At 34.9% G+C, this 21,708-nt stretch overlaps 1 protein-coding gene across 1 annotated transcript in view; it reads left to right on the top strand.

Annotated features, from left to right (window-relative positions):
- RIT2 (Ras like without CAAX 2) overlaps positions 1-21,708 on the top strand; it is a 387,902-nt gene that overhangs the window by 152,005 nt on the left and 214,189 nt on the right. The window contains exon 3 of the mRNA XM_010358789.2: positions 1-74. Coding sequence (XP_010357091.1) covers positions 1-74 — 74 coding nt within the window. The remainder of the gene's footprint in view (positions 75-21,708) is intronic.

The raw sequence follows: 21,708 nt of genomic DNA, 5'->3' as shown, positions 1-21,708 counted from the left end.
AAGATGCTTATAAGACCCAGGTCAGGATTGACAATGAGCCAGCTTATTTGGACATCTTGGACACTGCTGGCCAGGTAGGTGATGTTCTTAAACCTCTCTGATCTCTGAGTTTATTTTATGCTTCAGCTTCAAATATATTTACCACAAAGGAGAAGATCAAGCAGAAGAAGTATAAATTTGTGATAAGAGTCAGGAATTAAATTTAAAAATAATCAACATTAAATGTGACCCATTACTCATTACCAACCAGAACATTTCCAAATTCCTTCAATTTTCTAAAAATAAAAGAGCCCATGTAGGTGTTATATTGCCAATGAAATTATAAAATTTAAAAATACTTTATTATTTTTCCTCAGGTTTACACAAAACTCTGACATAGATCCTGATGTGATAATAATTTCTATCAGAGAATTTTAGTGAATATAAAGGAAGATCTGCTTAGCAGATGTGCTCATGGAACTAAGGCTAAGGAGCCTGATGGAATAAGGTACATAACCAAGATTTAGTATGGTCTAATACGTTAGTTTGCCAACCTGTAGGGAAGAAGAAAATGAAGGAGGAAGAGGAGAAAGAAAAATAATTTTTTGTGGTATAAAAATAGAACTAAAATACGACATCACAATTAGAAGTAAGTTGTGAGGAAAGGTATAAGATTTAAAACATCTCCAAGTCCTAGATATATTTTGAAGAAGCATGGATATTTTATTTAACTTCATACTTTCAAAATGATTGTGTTAAAAATATGAACTCATATATTAAATGCTAGACATAAACCATATAATTTGATACAAGCACAGGAAAAAGAGAAGAAAAAATAAAAAGTTGTGAATACAATATAAGACAAAAAAGAAAGAATCAAAAGTTAACAAGGAAGTATAATAGATACATGTCAAAACATCAGAAATCAAAATAAAAAATCTCTCCTAAAATAGGCAAATATCGTATCATATTGAACAAAAGAATAAAACTAACCTATATTTGAGTTAAAAGAGACATAAGTGTACAGAAAGATGAAAAATCAAATAAGGAATTAAAAAGGTAGGCAAAAGTAGCCAAAGTCAAAGCAAGTATAAATGTATTAATATAAGGCAAATAGATGTTATGCAAAAGTATTATTAAAGTGTAGAAGTGTCAGTTTGTAAAAAAATCTTCACAATATTCTAAAATTCTAATCTGTAATATTTAAGGCAAATGAAGAGAACTGTAAATCATTTACAAATTCAAAATTTTATATAGTAGAAAGTTTTAATGCACCTCTGTTGGTGTTAGATTAAAAAGCTGTGTAGTTGTAGATTTGTAAACACATTTAACTTAAACAGAATGCTGCAGTCAATACAAAAGTAAACATTGTTTCACATACACATCCTGTTTATAACTTTTTATTGATTTCAGATCAAAATGTAAATAATGTAGTCTGTAAAACATTGATTATTTGATGTATATAGAATTTTTGGTTGTGGCTTAGAATGTGGTAAATTTTTATAAAATATTTAAGCAAGTCATTACCTCTTATGGGGGAAAGGCGAAAAGTTAAGAAAGGGGGGAAATACAAAGTAGATTTTATCTATACATGTAATGATTCATGCTCTATTAGAGTTCTGATTAAATATAGGAAATTATTAAGTTGAAGACCTACATCATGTATACACAAATCTTCATTATATTATTTCCCTTTGTACTTAAAGATTTTCATTATTTTAAAACATTGTATTTTTTCATCACTTTATGTTACTAGTTTTAAAATATCTGCATAATTGGAATATTGATAGTGTACAAGCAACAAGAAATAGGTGATATCTTTCTATATTTATGAGTTATTTGAAGATTATTTGAAATCTATGTATTAACAGATGCATTTGCTTCTAGAAACATTTGGACAATGGACTAAGGAGTTAGAACTGTTGAAGCTACTGGGAATACATAGAATGGAAAAATTATTTCAATTTTTTGAAAGGGCTGTCTTATCTAAGAGGAAGTGTACTTGTTTTTAAGTGGAAACTAGAGATCTAATTGGAAGAACACTGAGTAGGTTAAATTTTACTCATGATAATAGAGGGTTGGTAGCAACTAAAATGCTCAAATATAAAAAATAGCTGCTCTGGGAAATAACAAAGTTGTGTTATTGGAAACACTCAACTAGAATTATGCTTTGGTAGAAAGTGAAATTTTCATTTATTGAATATTCATTCAGTCTACAGTATTTATGTAGACTTACTGGTCCCAAGTGTGGTGCCAATATAATGATGAATAGCCAATATATTTCTCCTTTCTATTAATGTAGACTTGGCTAAGTCACTGTTTAGTCCAGTGGAATGCAGGCAGATGACACAATCTGCTAGTCATGGTCCAAGGCCTTTAGAAGCACTAAGTGTACTTGTGCTACTTCTCAAGAAAAGGGAATACTGCAGATAGCCCTTGGTCCTCAGTGATTGAGAAAACCTGTGAAAAGAACTAAACCCAACCCAAAGACAGAAAGAAAGCCCAGTCTACCTACACATGGAACAGATCTGCTACAGACACCACACAGATTTGTGAACTAGAAAAATCATGAACACTAGTTGCTTTAAGACACTAAGTCTGCGGTGGTTTGTCTTGTAGCATTATTGTGGCAATAGCTGAGCAATACAGAATATTAATAGAACATTTTTAGTTACATATGGCTGGAGATGAAGAATCTTAACTCATTGTGGGTGAAGTGTGCAAGCGATGAGAGATAAATCTGAAATTCTATGCTCTAGTAATACTGAGAAACTGGCAAACATACAATTAAAAAGATAAAGCTATTAAATGTTCATATCAATACAATTTTTTAAAAGCTAATTTCAACTGTAGCCAAACATAGTCAGGAGTACATCAGGCTAAACAGATGGTAATATGTTGTTTTTCAAACCATTATTAAATCCTTCCATTCAAGGGGTGGTCTATACAGTTGATTTAACATAATTTATATTCCCTGTAGGGAACAGGAGAGATTACTCTTGAAATACTTTTAATTATATCACCTTGTTTTCTTTTGGTACTATTAATTTTCAATGTATGTTGAAATTTACTATCCTTAAGTAATCCAGGAAGTAGATTGAAAAGCTATTATTAATGTCATCACCTAGAATTTGAGTAAAATGTTATACAAAGAAGTAAAGTGGGTGTTTTCTTGGTGGCATTATTGGAGGCCAAATCCCAATGTGTTTCATGTTTGTGCTTGTAGGAGAGAACAAGTGATATATTTTTCTTGCCCATTGCAAGTTTCATGGCGGCCACCCTATAACAAAAGACACAAACATTAAAAATAGATAAGCATAATTATTTATTTAACCAGAGCTTTACATAATGTGGGAGCTTTCCAAAATGAAGACTCAAAGACCCAGGAAAAAATGTGTATTTTTATGCTCAGGTTTGATTAAGAATGAACAGACGTGTCAAGTATGATTGAATAAAAATAAATATAACCTAATATAATATGAACCATTGGTAATGGTAATAAACCAAACCATTACCACACCATAAAGGATCAAAAATTCCTTTTGGCATTTTTGTGCAATATGCCTTTTCTCTGGGTATAGGACTGGATACCTGTCACATGAGGGTCTTCAAAAGAGCAGGGGTGATAGAAGTTCAGACAGACCTTTCTGCTTTTGAGGTTTTCCGCATTTCCAAGGTACTATATTTTGGGGTAGCATGTCCTGCAGTTCATCACACTATACACATAATCTTGCAGTGCCACAATAATCCCATGGCATCACCAGATCTCAGATTATAAAGAACTTGTACCCCAAGCATCTTTCCATCATTTAATTTTTTTAATACTTAACTCTTCCGTTACATGCTCATTAAGCCTATGATTGATGTCTTCCATTTGTTAAGAATTCTGTTTTAGGAAATAAACAAGCACAGCTTTGGAGAACTTTACTTATTAGAAAGAGTTTTTCTTGCAATGAGCTGAGAATGTCTTTATAGTTTCCATCTATTGGTTCCGGATCTATCTCCTGAAAAAAAAATTACTCATTACATACATGGAAAATGCAAGGCTCATAAAGGTAATGTGATTTATCTAAGATAGTACAGCAAATTCTTAAGTCAGCTGTGTCTACAATCCATTTACATTTCCACTCAAGCTCTTTCTTATTTCACTTTTTTATGGACTTAGTGTGTACCAAGAACTGCAATAGGTCAAGAAAATACAGAATGAAATAAAATTGAGGCTCTGTCTTCAAAATGCTTGAGGTTTGGGGAAGTGAAGATACACTAAATTAAAAATTGCAGCAAATTATGATAAGTACTATGGTAGAAGTGCACAAATTTTGATACTGGGTTATCTTTGCTATCTAAAGGATCTACATAAAAAGTTAAAGATAAGGTATTTTAAAAATAATTGTAAGTTTAGGTGAAACTGTAGTAAAATATATGTAGTAAGTTTACTTTAATTATAAATGTATTGAATAATCCTCATTCTTATTAGAAGCAATAAAAGTAATTCTCCAAATACCGTCGTGTTTTTTTTTTTTTTTTTTTTTTTGTCGTTGTTACTTTATTTATTTATTTATTTTGGCATGCTAACACATCCAGTCAATTCCACGACCTAGGTCTTGCCCCATACCTGGCTTTGGACTGGATTAAGTCATTCTGGAACAATGGGAAAGAGTTGTAGTTTGGTATTAGGTTTAGTCCCTAACTGACGCTGCAGTCAAAGCAAGTCCTGTAGCCAATCTCGACCTAGTTTACTCATCTGGGAAATGAAGAAATTAGACTTGATCTCTAAAGTGTCTTCCAGATATAAAGCCCTGTGATTTCTGAATTACTACTAGCCTAATTTTTATATAATTCTTCTCTGAAAGCTTAAATTGCTTTTTAGCCACAAAAAAATTGTTTTTTCCTTTCTTCCCCAGTTTGTGGCTTATCTTTAAAGAGAATACTTTAGGACGTGACCCCTTCTTTAAGGAATCCTATTATTCTACAAATGATTGTGGATATTTTAAGGTCCAAAAGAACAAAACTTGGGCTAGAATTGTTCCCAAACTGGAAATAAAGTTCCAAATCAAGAGTTTCTATTAGAATGATGTTTAGGACATTTCCTCACTACTTATATTATAGAATCAATACATGTGTCCAAACTCTCCAGTCTGCTTTTACTACATTTTGATAGTTTTGATTATTTGATAGATGCTAACTAACTTACTAAGAGTCAGTGCAAGCTATGTAGCATCAAAATGAAAAGGTATGAGAAGGTAGGCTTTAAGAACATTCCCAATTTTCAAATTTATGTATTATCCTTAGGATGTGACACTGAAAAAGTGGAGAGATTTTTACCCTCCTTTTACTACCTCCTCCAATGTACTTCTCCTCACTGCTGCCTACCCAACACTAGACTCTAATACAGGTATGCTGTAACTATAATCTTAAAATGTGTATTCCATTCACATACCTCTTAAATCACTCCATGCTGGTATTACGTAGTCCATCTAGAAGTAAGACCCATTTTTAAAAACTCTAGAAATAAGGTTTAACCTGAAGGACTTGCCATATAGTCAGAAATATATGAGGAAAAGGTAAAAGAAAACTTGAAAAAGAACATTTAAAAATATAGCCAGATATTTAAGTAAAAACTGATTTCATAAGCATTTATCATTAGGAGAATCAACAAATGCCAATCCAGCTTTAACTACGAGAAGACAGAGTATGTTTACAACTATACTCACATCCCAGATTGATAGAGCTAGGCATACCCTTTGATCTTGGGGAAAATGGGCCAAGTTCATTGTGATCCATTGTTTTGGCTCTGAGATGCTTGAAAACAATTCACTATTAACATTACTATAAATAGGATTACCATGAATCCTGATTTTCCCAGGACTTTCCAAGTTAGTATCTCCTGCTGTATAGCAATTAATGCTTGTTAATTCTTTTTGTGGCATTGCATTTCATTCAAAAGTGTTCCAGTTTGCATTAATTTATATAGTCATCCAAACCACAAACTAGTAGCTCTCCTCCAGTACAGTGGCTCTGTACAGTACATGGCTATAAAACCAACTGTGATTAAACATGCAAACTGGAAAAGTCAGTCACTATACTGAACAAGACCAGAAAATAGAAACCAAATAAAAATGATTTTAGTAGCCCAAGCAAATTTTTAAAAAATCCATAAAATAAAATTCATATATTGTTTATAAACTCTTTCACGACAAGGGAGTCTATCATGTTCTCATTCTGAGTCTATTTGATATTAGTGTCAGATATAACATGCTGATTACCTAGTTTTATTTTGTTTATAATTTTTAGAGCTAAAACTGGGTTTCTAGAAGCAAATATTTTAATAGTAAAATAAACTGACAACCTACAGAAAAAGATGAAATTATTTTAAAATGTAAGATAAAACTTAAAAATTATTTTATAAATATGTAAATCTGGTACAATTTGCTCTAAAGTCAAGCAGCTAGGTATAATAATAATATTAATAAATAACATGATTACATTATCAATATATTACAAATTATGATTTGGATTTTTTTGCTAAAGAAGGCACAAAGTATGAAATTTTAGAAAACAACTTTTACAAGATGACCATTTCTACAGTATGTTTTAAGGGTAAATATCTCTATTGACTCAGGAATAAAAAATTACCTAGACCATCAGCTCTGGAAGATTTACAAAAGATTTATAGAATCCAATTACAAAGTTCTTAGTATTTCCCTGTATTTAAGAGGCAACTATGTTTCCTCTTATATGTTGTCATATATATGTATATATACACATATGTATGTATATATGCGTATACATATATACATATACTATGTATATATGTATACAGACATATACGTGTATACGTATATATGTATATATGTCTATATATGTCTATATATTTCTGTATGTGTCTATCTCACATTTTCAATATGATTAATTGAACATCCACAGATTTATAATAATGCTGATTGATTATTCCATTTTGATACAAAAGAAATAAAATCACGGTAGTCCTTGATTTTGGAGAACTTACACTTTGATTTTTGTACATATTAAGAAAGAATTTAGACTTAAAACTGAAGAAAGAAATGTCAAATTTCATTACTACATATTTTATCATATCACCTCTTTAACTTTCACAAATAGTGAATGTTTTTATCAAAATATGCTTTAAGCACCTAATTGCTCATCAGTGTGATATGTAGAACATTTAGATTTATATTTATCATTTATATTTTTAGCAAAAACTTGGCAATTTCAAGACTAAATTTGCCAAATTTAAAAACATTATACTTGGCATAAAAGAACTACATAAAATGACTACCAAGATTGCCTAAAGTATACTTTTGATAGAAATAGCTGAAAAACAAAATGTTATTCAATGGTCTCATCATTTCTTAGCTTACTGGTCACCATTAATTCAAAGCATTTCCTTCAGTATTTCATTTTTGTGTTGGACAGTGACAGAACTTTGTATCCTATAATCACTGCTGGGCCACTGTGCCAACAGAAATTTCACTAAGGATAGTTCTTGGCAGAAACTCTGAAGTCGGTTTACAAAGGTTTCTACTTAATATCCATGAAAATTTCTATAATTATGAATATCAAAAATTAGAAGAAGCTTCAGGAGGTCACATATTTCAGTCTCTTCGGTTTACGAATAAAGACACTGGGACTCAGAAAAGGTTAAGTGGCTTATCCAAGGTCACATGGCTTCTGAATGCCAAAGCTGGAGTGATCCTAGCATTATGCTCATGAATCATTTCTGAAATCCTACAGTGATATGGCTGTATTACCTCTTCTAAAAGCTGTCTCTGTGAAAGTGAATACGACTGGACTGAGTGGTAGTGCTGGCTATTAATGTGTCACTTTTTAAGAATATCAGTGATATAACTAAAAGACACCTAGTTGAAAACTTTGAACAATGAATCAAATACTCAGGTTGGTAAAATCATGGGAGAATTCTGGAAAAAAAAATCAGTACAAATGTTTGTTTACCACTGTATTTTAATATTTTTGTAGTTCTTTACATCCTTTATAATATTTTGCACAAAAAGTTTTATCTTCCCTAATTCTAAACATTAGGGGTATTTTGTTTTCAGCTTCTCCTTGATTTACCCGGTCCATATATTGATCAATTGGGAAAGAATTTAGATTATATAAATGAATGACAATATTGCATTCTATTTGGTATCTATATGAATGATCAAATTAGTGAGGACATTAGCTTTAGCCCATACCGCTTGCCATAACTACAGTACAGTTGTATCATGAAGCAGAGGCACAGTTAAGAATAAGATTTAACAAAAATGAACGAAACATATAGATCATATGACCTATTTTTTTCCACATCTGACTCAAATGGGATGTGTAGCATTCGGTAAGACAAAATATTTATTGTATCTGTGATTCACTTTCTTCCCATTTTTTAAAACAAAGAGTTAAATGTTATTTAAAGGAATTTATGCTCTAACATTGTATCATGATCAAAACTGGTTTGTTCATTCATTTAACAGTGGACTATTCAGTATTGGACATGGATTATGTTCTCTGAACGTTACTAACAGCTATGACAGATTCAAACAAATTTAAACATTTTTTCCTGCCTTCATGAAATTTGCAACTTAGCCAAGATGTACCAGTTAAGAGAAAATGTCATTAATGTGTTGTTAAGGTAGCTCTCAGTTAAGTTTTAAGAATGAGAATCAACTGTTTTTGCTCAAGCAAAATGGTAACCAGAGAAAGATAAATCAGGAGGGCTTCTCCCAAAAAACTTAGCATCTCTGAAGAAGTATATTTATACATGCAACCTCCAAAATACTAGTCTATTAAAAGAAAAACACATGAATAGTGATGCCTACCATTACAAGTCTTTTAGGAATAGGACATTGTCAGTCAGGAAAAATGACGAGACACATCTCAATCATTTTAGGAGGTTTATTAGCCAAAGTTAAGGATGCACACTGAGGAGACAGGTTTATGACTTTCTCTGAAGATGATTTTTGAGGGCTCCAAATTTAAAGGGGAAAAGGCAAGATATTGAGAAGTACACAATTTTTATATGAGTGGGGGTAGGAAAACATAGTCGTTCATGCCTTTGTTTGGCTCAGTAGTGAATCTGTATTTTTGCATTAGATAACAGACAAAATTGGGCAGGGGAACAATCAAATATGCATTTGTGTCAGGTGGGGATGGAGTAGTGACTGCACCTGTCAAGACAAGCTGTCAATTTACATGGCCATGGTAAAATTTTAACACAAACACTTTAGGGTAAAGATCTTGGCACTCACTAGGAATTTCCTTGTGGGCAAAATATGAGGGAGGCATGTAGCTTTATATCTTGTAGCTGTCTTATTGAGAAATCAAAATGGGGAGGAAGGTTTGCGTGGCCCAGTTCCCAGTTTAACTTTTCCCTTTGGCTTAATGAGTTTGAGGCCCCAAGATTGATTGATTTTATTATTTATTTATTTATTTATTTATTTATTTATTTATTGAGATAAATAGCGACGGCGTCTTGGCCTGTCACCCAGGCTGGAGTGCAATGGCACGTTCTCGGCTCACTGCAACCTCTGCCTCCCAGGTTCAAGCAATTATCCTGCCTCACCTTCCCAAGTAGCTGGAATTACAGGTGCTCATCACCATGCCTGGCAATTTTTTTGTATCTTTAGTGGAGACGGGGTTTCACCATGTTGGCCAGGGTGGTCTCGAACTCCTGACCTCATGATCCACCCACCTCGGCCTCCCAAAGTGCTGGGATTACAGGCATGAGTCACCGCGCAAGGCCTATTCCTTTTTTTTTTTTTTTTTTTTTTTGAGACGGAGTCTTGCTCTGTTGCCCAGGCTGGAGTGCAGTGGCCCGACATCACCTCACTGCAACCTCCACCTCCTGGGTTCAAGTGATTGTCCTGCCCCAGCTTCCCCAGTAGCTGGGATTACAGGCACCTGCCACCATGTTCAACTAATTTTTGCATTTTTTTTAGTAGAGATGGGGTTTCACCATGTTGGCCAGGCTGATTTCAAACTCCAGACCACGAGCAATCAGGCCTCCTTGGCCTCTCAAGGTGCAGGGATTAGAGGTGTGAGCCACTGTGCCCGGCCAGGATTTATTTCCCTTTCACAACATTTTGATGACAAAACCAAAGAAAGGTATTATAAAAACTTTTCCTTCTTTTTTTCCCCATGCATATAGCAATATTATGTTGTTAAAACTTTTTCTCTGTTCTTTTGGAAAGATAGTCAAAGAGTAAGAGGGATTCCTCAAGCCTTGAATGAGTTTCAGGAACCCAGTTTTCCATTTATTTTCTTCTAAATATTGTCTTGACCCTCATGGATTTCCAGATATACTGGATGTTCCCATGTCACTGTCTGTGCCTGGGGTCTCGCTAAGCTATATTGTAGGTGGTAATTATAATTATAATATAGGTGTAGCTTAATTAGGTAACTTTTTTCAATCAATTGCAGAAGAAAATGGTATATCCTGGGTTTTTCTGGTTCAAGAATATTGGTAAGCTTATTTTCTATTAAACCTATTCTTATTCCTAAGAATCTTTGAAGGCCCTGGAAAGTGAGTATGTTGCATTTCATCTGAAAATCAGGAAAAAATGGTATTTGGGGAACCAAATCTCTCCATTAGGAATCGATTCTGCAATGAAGAAGCAGAGATGCTTAAATGCTTCTATTCAAGGAAAGTGGATTATTCCTTGCAACATGGATAGGTAAACAGCATACTGATTTTGACTTTAATGAGCAACTGGAGACACACTGTGACCAAAAGAGTTGGAAAATGTATTGTCCTAGAGCCTTTAAGTGCCCTCAAAAGTAAGTAAAAAATGTCTTCTGATCAATAGAATTTGACAAGGAGCCACTTTATATAGGATTGTTCCAGAGACCATTTGTTAAGTTTATTTGTATACTAGCATCCTGTGAATTCTGAGTTCTATTGAATGCAAATGATAACAATAATGACCATCTCATTCAGAGACTACTCACAGAAATAGGGGGTATCTGTTAGAACGACGGTTTGAAACTAAATGGAGTCCCTCCACTAAGCTAATAGGTATCTTTGATATCACTAAGAAATCAAAAGACATATTTTTCCTGCCGGACTCCTAAGCCAAAAATTTTGCATCCTGCTTTCTACTTTGAAGCAAAACTGTTTGAATCTCAAAGCCTGTTCAGATAAACACACTTTCATTCCCTAAACACACGTCTGTGAGTGGCTCTGGCAGTTATGTAGGATATTGCAGCTTATTATCCGAAAATGCTATTTTCTCATCTTGAATCAATTCAAGTTTCAAATGAAAGTTAAAATACAATCTTATCTAATGGGAATTGAACATGCATTTTCATCAGCAATATTTTAATGGGCTTATAAACTGATGCCCTCAAAGGATAAAAATAGTTTTAAAGCCATTTTAAATGGGTTTCCTCTTCCCATTTTTTAAATTGTTTTCTCGTTGTCCTGCTATAATACAGGAAAGCTCCATTCATAGTAAAATGCAAAGTGTTATTACTTTTATTTGCAGACGTGCAACTTTGACTTTAAAATAAAGTTGCTATCCCAGGAAATCCAAAGTTCTTTCTGGTAGAATGATTGACTATTTTGTATCAGGTAGATTTCATGTGTAAGTATGGTAGTAGTCTGCTTTCGTAGTTACCACTGCTTTCACCCTTAAACATTTCTCTCATTTATTCTCACATCTGAAATTTACAGAAAAGATGTTGTGTTATGGAGCAATAAAAAATAGGCAAGACACAGGTGAGATAGGTGAGGTGCAGCCAAACATCATTTTCTCATTAAACTACAGAAAGTCAATAGAACCAATATATTTATAAAGACTCTACGAACTGTGCCACGTAAAATGTGTACTCTCACTCTCCTCTGAGAGAATACCACTTTGGGAGGTATTTCCACTAATTTGATGTTAGAATGCCAGATGACTCCATGTTAGTAGTTGTGGTGGTTAAAGAAAGAGTATTGCTGTTTTCATATGGCTCTGGTGAGACCATAGAAAATGTAGCCTAAATAGTAGCACACTCAGTGGCTCAAGGGATATGATTCTAAAATTTAACTATGAAGTCTACTCACTAATATGGGTCACACATCTTCACAACGGATCAATGTGATTATTTTACTACTGCACAGCTGTTCTCTTGACTTGGTCTTTGGGTGCCATGTATACTCCTACCTTGATTTTACACTCTTGTTCAGAGAAATGTGTGGTTACAAGTGAAAGCCAGTTATCAGAGGATAGTGTTAGAGTAAGCTTGGTTAAATAGCTCTAGCTGAGTCTTGATAAGAGTTCACAGTCTGAGTGTAATCCTATTCGGAATTCAGTACTCCTGTGTTAAACCTGAGTTGATGCGTCCTGCAATAACTTGTCCAGCTTTGCTGTCCAATCTTTGTCAAAACTCTACTTCTGGGGTAACTGGTAACAACTTTAATAGTATTTCTAATCAGATATTTATTAAACTCAGAGATGAAAGGACAATGTAGAATTTGTGTCACTTCAGAAAAAAACTGAAGTTGCTGGATGGCTTTTACAGTAGAAGATTAGGATACATATTAGCTGGGTGTATAGTGACTATAACATTTACTATTTTCAACTTTTTATTCTTTTATGTACAAACTTTGTAAACCGGAATGACTTTTAAAATAATCCCCCTCTGTTTATCACAGATATAATAGTTTTGAAATGCACCACCACATTCTTAATTTTACAAAGTAGACACTCCAAGACACAAGGGGGAACATTATAAACATAAATAATAGGCTGGGCCCAGTGCTCACACCTATAACCCCAGCACTTTGGGAGGCCAAGGCGGGCGGATCACGAGGTCAGGAGTTCGAGACCATCCTGGCTAACACGGTGAAACACTGTCTCTACTAAAAATGCAAAAAAATTAAATGGGCGTGGTGGCGGGCGCTGGTAGTTCCAGCTACTCGGGAGGCTGAGGCAGGAGAATTGAGTGAACCCGGGAGGCGGCTTGCAGTGAGCCGAGAACGCGCCATTGCACTCCAGCCTGGGCAATGGAGCGAGACTCCATCTCAAAAGAAAACCAAAAACAAACAAACAAAAACATTGGCAGGATCACAATCCTCAAAGAATTGCTTCCAAATCTTCTCAAGTTTACATGCTCTGTAGAGGTTTTGACCGTGAAAATATGTTTATAATGTTAGGTAATGTAGACTTCTGTGACAATTCCTTAATTCTCTTCTAAGATAGTGCTGAGAAAAGTAGCCCTTTATGAAGATCCTATGTCTTTAGGAATATAGCACAGAAAAGTGAAGTTTGAGCAGTGCTAAGACATTTCAATTAATCTATAGAGGTGAAATTTCTGACTATTTGTAATTGATGATACAATTTACTTTTTTAAAATGTCCTCTTTTACCTCAGTATTTGTTTGGTAGTGTACATAATCTCATTCATCTTTTCTTCGAACTTTACCTATACTAAGTTTACTTCAGTTAAGAGGTACAAACTCATGGCTTCTCCACATGCCTGGTCATCTCCCTAGTCGTCATCTCAGAAATATCTCAAGTTTAGGCATATAATAAATGGGTGCATTATTTTACATATGCTATGATGTCCTTACCAGGCTGTTGATCCCCTATGGGACAGATAAGCCTCTAAGCAATGGTTCATAGTGCAATTAAATTATGAACTTTTATTAATGCTACAGTTTTATCATGTAAATTAGTCTAAATGGAGTACAGTGGCTTAAATCTGACAAATGACTGGTCCCCAGAGTCTGTTAGGAGAATAGTAACATACTAGCCTGGGCCCTCCATTCCGTTTACTTCAAAATTGAATGAAAGTCTCTTAACATGTAAATTCCAAAAAGGAGAATGATAAATGAAAATTTTCTATTAGTGAGAAAACTGTCTTTTTAAAGTTAGTATCTGTTTAGGACCTAGAATGGAAGATGTAACTGTTTAATTATAGAATTTAAGAGTAATAGTATAATACGTGTTAAACTTATTATATATACTGTAATTCCTGAACTCAGTAAATAAATTTTACTTTAATTTGTTAAAGAAGTCTTATTAAAAAAGCATTTTTGTTGTCTTAAAATGACTGTTTTAATATTGGCAGTGTCCCTACAGTTTTTAGCTCTAGCAATTAAAATGTCAAATAATAAGACTTCAAATTATTTTGTAAGCAGTTAAAATAGTTAATATAGTCGGCAAACGTTTATTAGGAGCATATGATGTTTACATATGAAGTTGGACACAAGAAAGTGTAGGAACAAGACAGAGATGGAGTCCCTTCATGAAGCGTGGTCTAGTGCAAAAGACAGATGTAAAACTAAGCTATTTTATACAATTGAAACTGTGCACAGGGAACCTGGCATAGTATGGAAGGTTAAAGGTCAATGAAGGCTTTAAGACATGATCTTGAGTTCAGGAGGCAGATAGGGGAGGAAATAAAAACTATTGCTGGTATGAAAACTGACATATGGGTATGTCTGTAGCAGGAGAGAGGATACCAAGTTTGTAAATTGAGAGATTCCTGGTACTGCTCAGACAGGGAGCATGTGGGGGACCATGTGCCAAAATAGGGCTAAGCAGGTCAGTCTAATTATACCAAGCCAGGTTAATCAGTCTGAATTTTGTTCCAGGAGTAATGAGATGTCATTGATGGAGAGTAATAAAGTGGGGTTGTCTTTTTAAATGTTCACCCTGGAATAGCATAGAGAAAGAACTGCAAGGAGACAATACATGGAGGAAGATCATTAAAAGGCCTTTACAGAATTTCAAGCAAAGGGTAGTAGTCTGGCTCTGTGAATGAATAGACGGGGGGCACATTCCAGAGTCATTTCAGATGTAGAGATAGGATTTAGGGAAATGTTCAGGAGTTGCACTTGGCAATATTGATGGTTTGGACATGGCCTGACATTTTAGTATTTTTCATGATCAAATTATATATTATATTTGATCATTCTTTTGCCTCTTCCCAACAGATTCCGGTCAAGCTTGTCCTCATCTCCTTATTTTGTTATTACAAACATTGTTCCCTGAATTTCAAAAGCACCCCTAGTTTATGTACCATTAGTATGAAGTGTATTATCATATTAGCTAATTCGCGGCTGCCTGAAGCTTCTATACTAATCAGAATTGATAATCATTCTTATCCCAGTACCTGGAGCCAGCTGGAAGGACATTTCTAGCTGCTGAATACATATGTAGGCACCAGAAGGGTACATATCTTTTTTATATATAGTCAATAATTTTTTATATATTTTGTAACATAACAGATCAAGACTCTACATTTTATACAGAACAATAGATAATAATTGCTGGGATGCTAATGCAAAATTACATTTTAAAACAGAAATCTATATCTAGCAAATTTATAAACTTTGGACATTTCCAAATTGCGGATCTTGAAATAGTCTTGATAAGAAACCAATTTTTATAGACTGTTTCTTGCCTTGCAAAGGTAAGCATTCCATGGATTCCCAACCCTGTGATAGAATACCTCACTCTGTTCTTATCAGCTGTTACAGTAGGAACTCTTTTAACCAGCCTCCTCTTTAACTCACCCACCAGGTTAACCAGTGGTCCCTGCTTCCTCTCAAAATCTTAATGATCAGTGTCTCAAATTTTCTAAATCCTGGGATCAAAATTGCACTCTGCTATACCCGAACTGAAGCTCTTTCCAACATGTTTACGAAGAGTCAGTAATGTTTTCTTCCAAACCAGTTTATACCAGTTGTACATAATTTTTAAGTAAATTATTATTAATGAATGAATCACCTTCCCAAGTAGCTGATATTACAGGTGCGTGCCACCACGCCTGGCTAATTGTTGCATTTTTAGTAGAGACAGGGTTTCTCCTTGTTGACCAGGCTGGTCTTGAACTCCTGACCTCAAGTGATCCACCTGCTTTGGCTTCCCAAAGTGCTGGGATTACAGGAATTATTTAATTTACATAAATTGCATGAACTGATAAATTACTGTTAGAAGAGAGTCAACATGCAGACCAAGTTGAGTGATTTGAAATGGTATGTTAACCATGAGTCTTACCTCTCTTTCCTCCCAAATTATTGTTGCAACAGGGATTGGCAAGACAGTTTAAAATTTGTCATTTAAAAATCTATAATTCTGAATTCTTATAGATTCTAGACCCAAAACTGTGTTAAATTCTTGTTCTACTTTAATGGTATCAAAATTTAAAATATGAAGGATGCATTATGGATATTTTGTACAAAAATATAACTCCATTTGGCAGACTTGTTTCCAAAAGGAAGTGTGTTGGCTCACCATCAAAGATTTGAAACTGAATATACATTTGTGTTTTAAGTGAATATGTAATGCCTAATGTATGTATAATTTAAAACGATTCCACTTTTTAACTGATGGTGATTAATAGTATGAGGTCAGGTCTGGTTTTTCTATTGTCCCTAAGAGGCCTTTGCTATAGAACAGCCCAGACACCAAACAGTCTTTGCCTGAATTATCATTACACATTTTGTCCTTTCTATCTTTGACTTTCCGGGGCTAGACTTTGGCTTCTCTGTGTTACAACAGTCTCCTGTGTATCTCCTACCAATGGACCCCTCTCCAGCTTGTTCTCATCTCCTCTCTTAGCAGCCTTCTGGGACACCGGGACGCCATTATACTTTGTGAAACGTATCAGGATCAAACCTTTCACTTCTGCCTCACACTGCCTATTGCAAGTTGTGAGACATTGAGTACATCTGAGTGTTTTGGGTGTAATTTCTCTGCTAGGTAACCAGAGAGTAATAACTGAGACAACACGATGTGCAAGCTAACCCACATCTAAGAGACTGCTTCCTGCTGCCCATTGATGGTACTGCTCCTTAGAATAATTAAAACAGGCAATTTGACCACAGATGCATTTCTCTTGTTAATCATCAGGTCATTAGACTTAATAAGATCAATCTGTATTTAGATTCACCGTCTCTCAAACCGATGAAATGGAGCAGAGAGGAAATCAAATTTCAAGTATATGTTTCATTTATCTCTAACCTTCATCTCATTCCACAAAGCCCAAATAGTCCATGGAGTTTACAGATACACTATCTCCATGCCTAAGTGATCAAAGATTTAGCAGAATGACAGCAAAGGAGGACACAGAGAGAATAAAAAGGACTTATTTAGCAATCAGCACTTATTCCTGGGGCACTGAGTAAGGATTGGCTAGATTATTGGGGGTTTGACCTATTTCTTTTAATCATGAGCATCCTCTAGCAGAGATGTGGAGTGTGGGTAGAGATTAGCATTGCTCTTATGGTGCTAAGGGAGGTAGTTCTATCCTTGGATGTTAAGAATCACTTCAGAACTCAGAGTAAACCCAAACCTTCTGATCCTCCAGCGACTCAGTCTTTACCTGAATTTTCTGCAAAGAGAGGGTTCTTTTTGTAGTGGTCTCAATCTTAGCTGCATACTTGAATCACCTAGGGTAGCTTTTAAGCACCCCGAGGTGATTAATCTTGCAAACATTATGCTAAGTGAAAGAAGACAGATGCAAAAGACTACATACAGATGCAAAAGAAATTACATCCAAAAAGACTAAATGAATTTTCCAGAATAGGTACATTCATACAGAGCATTTACAGTCTCGCAGTGGTTGCCAGGAGCTTGGAAAGAGGAAACAAGAAATACATTTGAGATTTCTTTTCAGGGTGAAGTAAACGTTCTGGACTTAGTGGTGATAATTGCACAATTTGTGTATACAGTAAAAACCTGAACTGCACACTTCAAATGGTGAGTTTTCTGTTACATGAATTAAATCTCAATGAAAAGGACAGTTATAATTAAAAACATCATGAGTATCAGGCTACTTCAAACAAATTACATCAGAATACGTGGGGTAGAGACTCAGGCATATAACCAGAGAATAAAATCTTAGCATCTGCTCTGACATTGACTTGCTATTTCTCATGGAAAGTCATGAAATCATAAAACGTCAGAAGGGGAGGGCCCTCGTGACCTTTTTGTTTAAGTCCTAACCTGACAGTACCCTCTTTAAAACTAAGTGGAGAGAGTGTTGGGACATCTTCAACACCAAAGCGAGGCCAGTTCATAATCAAACCACTGTTCTTCATGTGCCACCTCAGTCAGCTGGCTTCTGCCTTCATATCAGTCTGGTATCATTTGTGTGTTTGGTTTATTATCTTGCTCATCTGCCTGTAAATATTGTATCTGAATCCTTGGACTCTCTGGTGTCTGCTCTTCTGCATACAATTTGGTTTCCAACAGCAATAACTCTTGTCTGAAATGACAACAGTACTATTGAACAATTTCAATCTGTGGTTACAGCTCTTGTGGTCACAGTTTTGAAACAGCTTGAATTATCATAGTCAACTATTTTTTCTAATAATTTAATTACTGCTTATCTGACTTCTTCAGAAACATATTATAAAATGACCTCATGTGTTCTACCCTGGCCTCCTTATATCTTCATGGAGACACCAGTGTGTCCTCCTGACCTCCCAAAGCTTCTACATAGCTTGTCTGATATAAAATACTTTGAAATGCCCAACAACACAAGTATTGTTAAGCAAACATACAGCCTATTGCTTTCTCAGTTATTGTGACCTGAATCTGCTATGCAGAGAAGGAAAAGTAATAATTGAGAACAGTAAGAGAGGTAGTAAATGTAAAGTGACCTATTTTTGAAAGGATAAAGCTGAGGAGAATGACAATAGAAGTCTTTAAATTAATGAAGATAATAGAGACAAAACATGTGTAGAGATTCACATCTGTCCTTTTAAAATAAGGAAGGTGACAATAATCATTGCTCCATCATCACATGATGGAAATTTACTATAGAAATGCTTTTGTGGTGGGTAGAACATGGAGAAAGCACCAATTCGCCATATGGGCTGGAGATCAGGGACATAAGCATGCACTGAGAAAATCATCTAAAGGCAGTGTTGTACGTACAAATCTCATTAAGACTTTAAAAAATTTTTAAAAAAAGAAAATAAAAATTCAAAACTCTTCCAGCTTCAAGCAAGTAAGAGATGGCTCAAAAAACTAAAATCTGATCAAGTCTACATTATATGGAGCTTGTGAGGCTGTCTTGAATAAGGAAGAACGTGTTTCAGAAGGATCATGGACTAGATCAAATTGATTACTCTCTGTTTTCTTTTGGAAGGTGATACCATCATCTATTTTTGCCATTACTTTTAATGGAAAAAACAGCAATTACGTTTGCCACAACCTAATGTATTTACAGTCTTTTTTTTTTCTTTTGAGTTGGAATTTTGCTCTTGTTGCCTAGGCTGGAGTGCAATGGAGAAGTCTAGGCTCACTGCAACCTCTGTCTTGCAGGTTCAAGGGATTCTCCTGCTTCAGTCTCCCAAGTAACCGGGATTACAGGTGCCGCCACCATGCCGGGCTAATTTTTGCATTTTTAGTAGAGACAGGGTTTCACCACGTTGGCCAGGCTGATCTCAAACTCCTGACCTCAAGTGACCCGCCCACCTCGACCTCCCAAAGTGCTGGGATTACATAAGCCACTGTGCCCAATTTACTATATTTTAAAATATACACTGCTACTTTTATTGATTTTTCTGCTTTTATACTCTTCTCTGTGAGATATTTTTCTTGCAACCTCAAACACTTCAGGAGCATAAACCCTACAATTTGCAGAAATATCCTCTTCAGCAAACTTGTTTCTTTTCAAGTTTTAGATGAGAAATGGTATTCATTCTAGAAGATAAGAAAAGCCTGAGATCTCAGCTCAGCCTGGAGCATAATAGTCGGAAGGGCTCTCTAGATATTATCTGGTCTCTACTGTTATTCTAAAGTAGTTTATTTTAAAATCCCACACTTCTTTTAAACATTTATTTATAAAAATAATAACTGAAATATTTTAAGAATAGCATTGGGCATCACAACTAAATTTGAAAGAACTTTTCTGGGGAAAGCAACTGTGGGAAATATCCCAAGCTTTAACAGTGTTGTTTATGAAGATAACAAGGCCCTCCTGTCAGATATGTCTTTGTGATTTCATAAGAAGTAAATGATGTTAACCAAGTAAGGGGTTCCTATTATTCTTTTAAGCATCCCTGTCCCTAGTAGGCCAGAATCGGTAGGTCATGGGAATCATACTACCACTGGCTCGTCTACAAAGGCCTCCTACAGTTTTATAATGTCCTCTTTGTTCTCCCATAGCCCCAAAGCAACAGCTGTTCCTGGCCTTAACTCTGTATCGCTCACTTTTAGGGTGCCACCGAGATGGCACATTTTCTCCATCAAATATTTTTCCTTTCTAATCATTGATTCTTGGTATTCCTTTAAAATAAGTCAGTATCACAATAAAAGATAAGGTTTTAGGAGAAATTTTAAATGTATGTCTTAATAATGTACAGTGACTTAGAAACAAACATGGCAGAATGTCAGCATATGTCTCTTTTCTCTCTTTTAAAACATATTAAAGTGATCTTAAAAGACTAAAATTTTCATAATCACAAAGACAAAAGAGAAGACAATGGATGAGAGATTGCTACACATTTTGGGAAGAAACAAAATAAATGAATGAGACTGATTTTGCAAATTGAAGAAAACTACAATGTAGGTTTCTGCAGAGGAAGATAACAATGAAAAAAACGTGATTTATTCTGTCGATTTTCTGGGAAAGCTGAGAAAGGATGGTATAATACGAAAAAAAAAAAAAAAAACCCACCTCAGGAGTATAAAACTGCAAAGAAAAGAAAGAGAAGATAAGCAAAAAAATGCAGAATAATGTTTACCTCAAGAATACAAGCTTTATTCTCAGTGATAGATATAGAGGAAATTCTAATAGCTCTAGTAATATTTTATTTCTAAAGCTGGTAGTGGCCTAAATTATTATTTGTACATTATATGTATCTGAATGTGTACATATGTAGCATATATATTTTTGTATTTAATACAATTGGAGTTTTTTTTTACTTGTAATATCATTTATTTCTTTATTAAACCATATTATTGAGGTATGATTGACATATAAAAAGCTGTGTAGTATACATCTGTGAAACCTTCAACACAATCTATGCCATAAATGTATTCATCACCTCCAGAAATTTCCTTCCACACCCTTTTTTAAGGGGGGATAAAAACACTTAGTGTAAAATTCACACTCTAAGAAAAATTTCCAGTATGCAATACAGTATCACTAACTATAGTCACTATACTATACAGTAGATCCCTAGGTTTTATTAATGATGTACAGTTGAAGCTTTGTACCTTTTGACTAATCATCTCCATTTCCTCTTCTCTCCAGCCCCTGGCAACCACCATTTTACTCTCTGCTTCTATAAAGTTTGACGATTTCAGATTCCTCACATAAGTGGTATCATATGGTATTTGTTCTGTGTCTGGCTTATTTCACTTAGTATAATGTCCTCAATATTCATCCATAGTGTTATAAATGGCAGGATTTCCTTCCTTTTGAAGGCTGAATAATACTCCAGTGTGATATGGGTTGGCCATGTCCCCACCCAAATCTCATCTTGAATTGAAGCTCCCGTAATACCCATGTACCATGGGAAGGACCCAGTAGGAGGTAATTGAATCATGGGGGTGGGTCTTTTCCATGCTGTTCTTGTGATAGTGAATAAATCTTAGGAGATCCAATGGTTTTATAAAGGGAGAATTCTCCTACACAAATTCTCTTGCCTGCCACCATGTAAGACATGACTTTGCTCCTCATTTGCCTTTAGCCTCCCTAGCCATGTGGAACTGTGAGTCAATTAAACCTCTTTCCTTTATAAATTACCTAGTCTCAGGGAAGT

Source organism: Rhinopithecus roxellana, chromosome 21 (genome assembly GCF_007565055.1).
Source record: "Rhinopithecus roxellana isolate Shanxi Qingling chromosome 21, ASM756505v1, whole genome shotgun sequence".
NCBI classification, from domain to species: domain Eukaryota; kingdom Metazoa; phylum Chordata; class Mammalia; order Primates; family Cercopithecidae; genus Rhinopithecus; species Rhinopithecus roxellana.
Note: the sequence above shows the minus strand (reverse complement) of the source record. Positions and strands in the feature narration are given on the sequence as shown.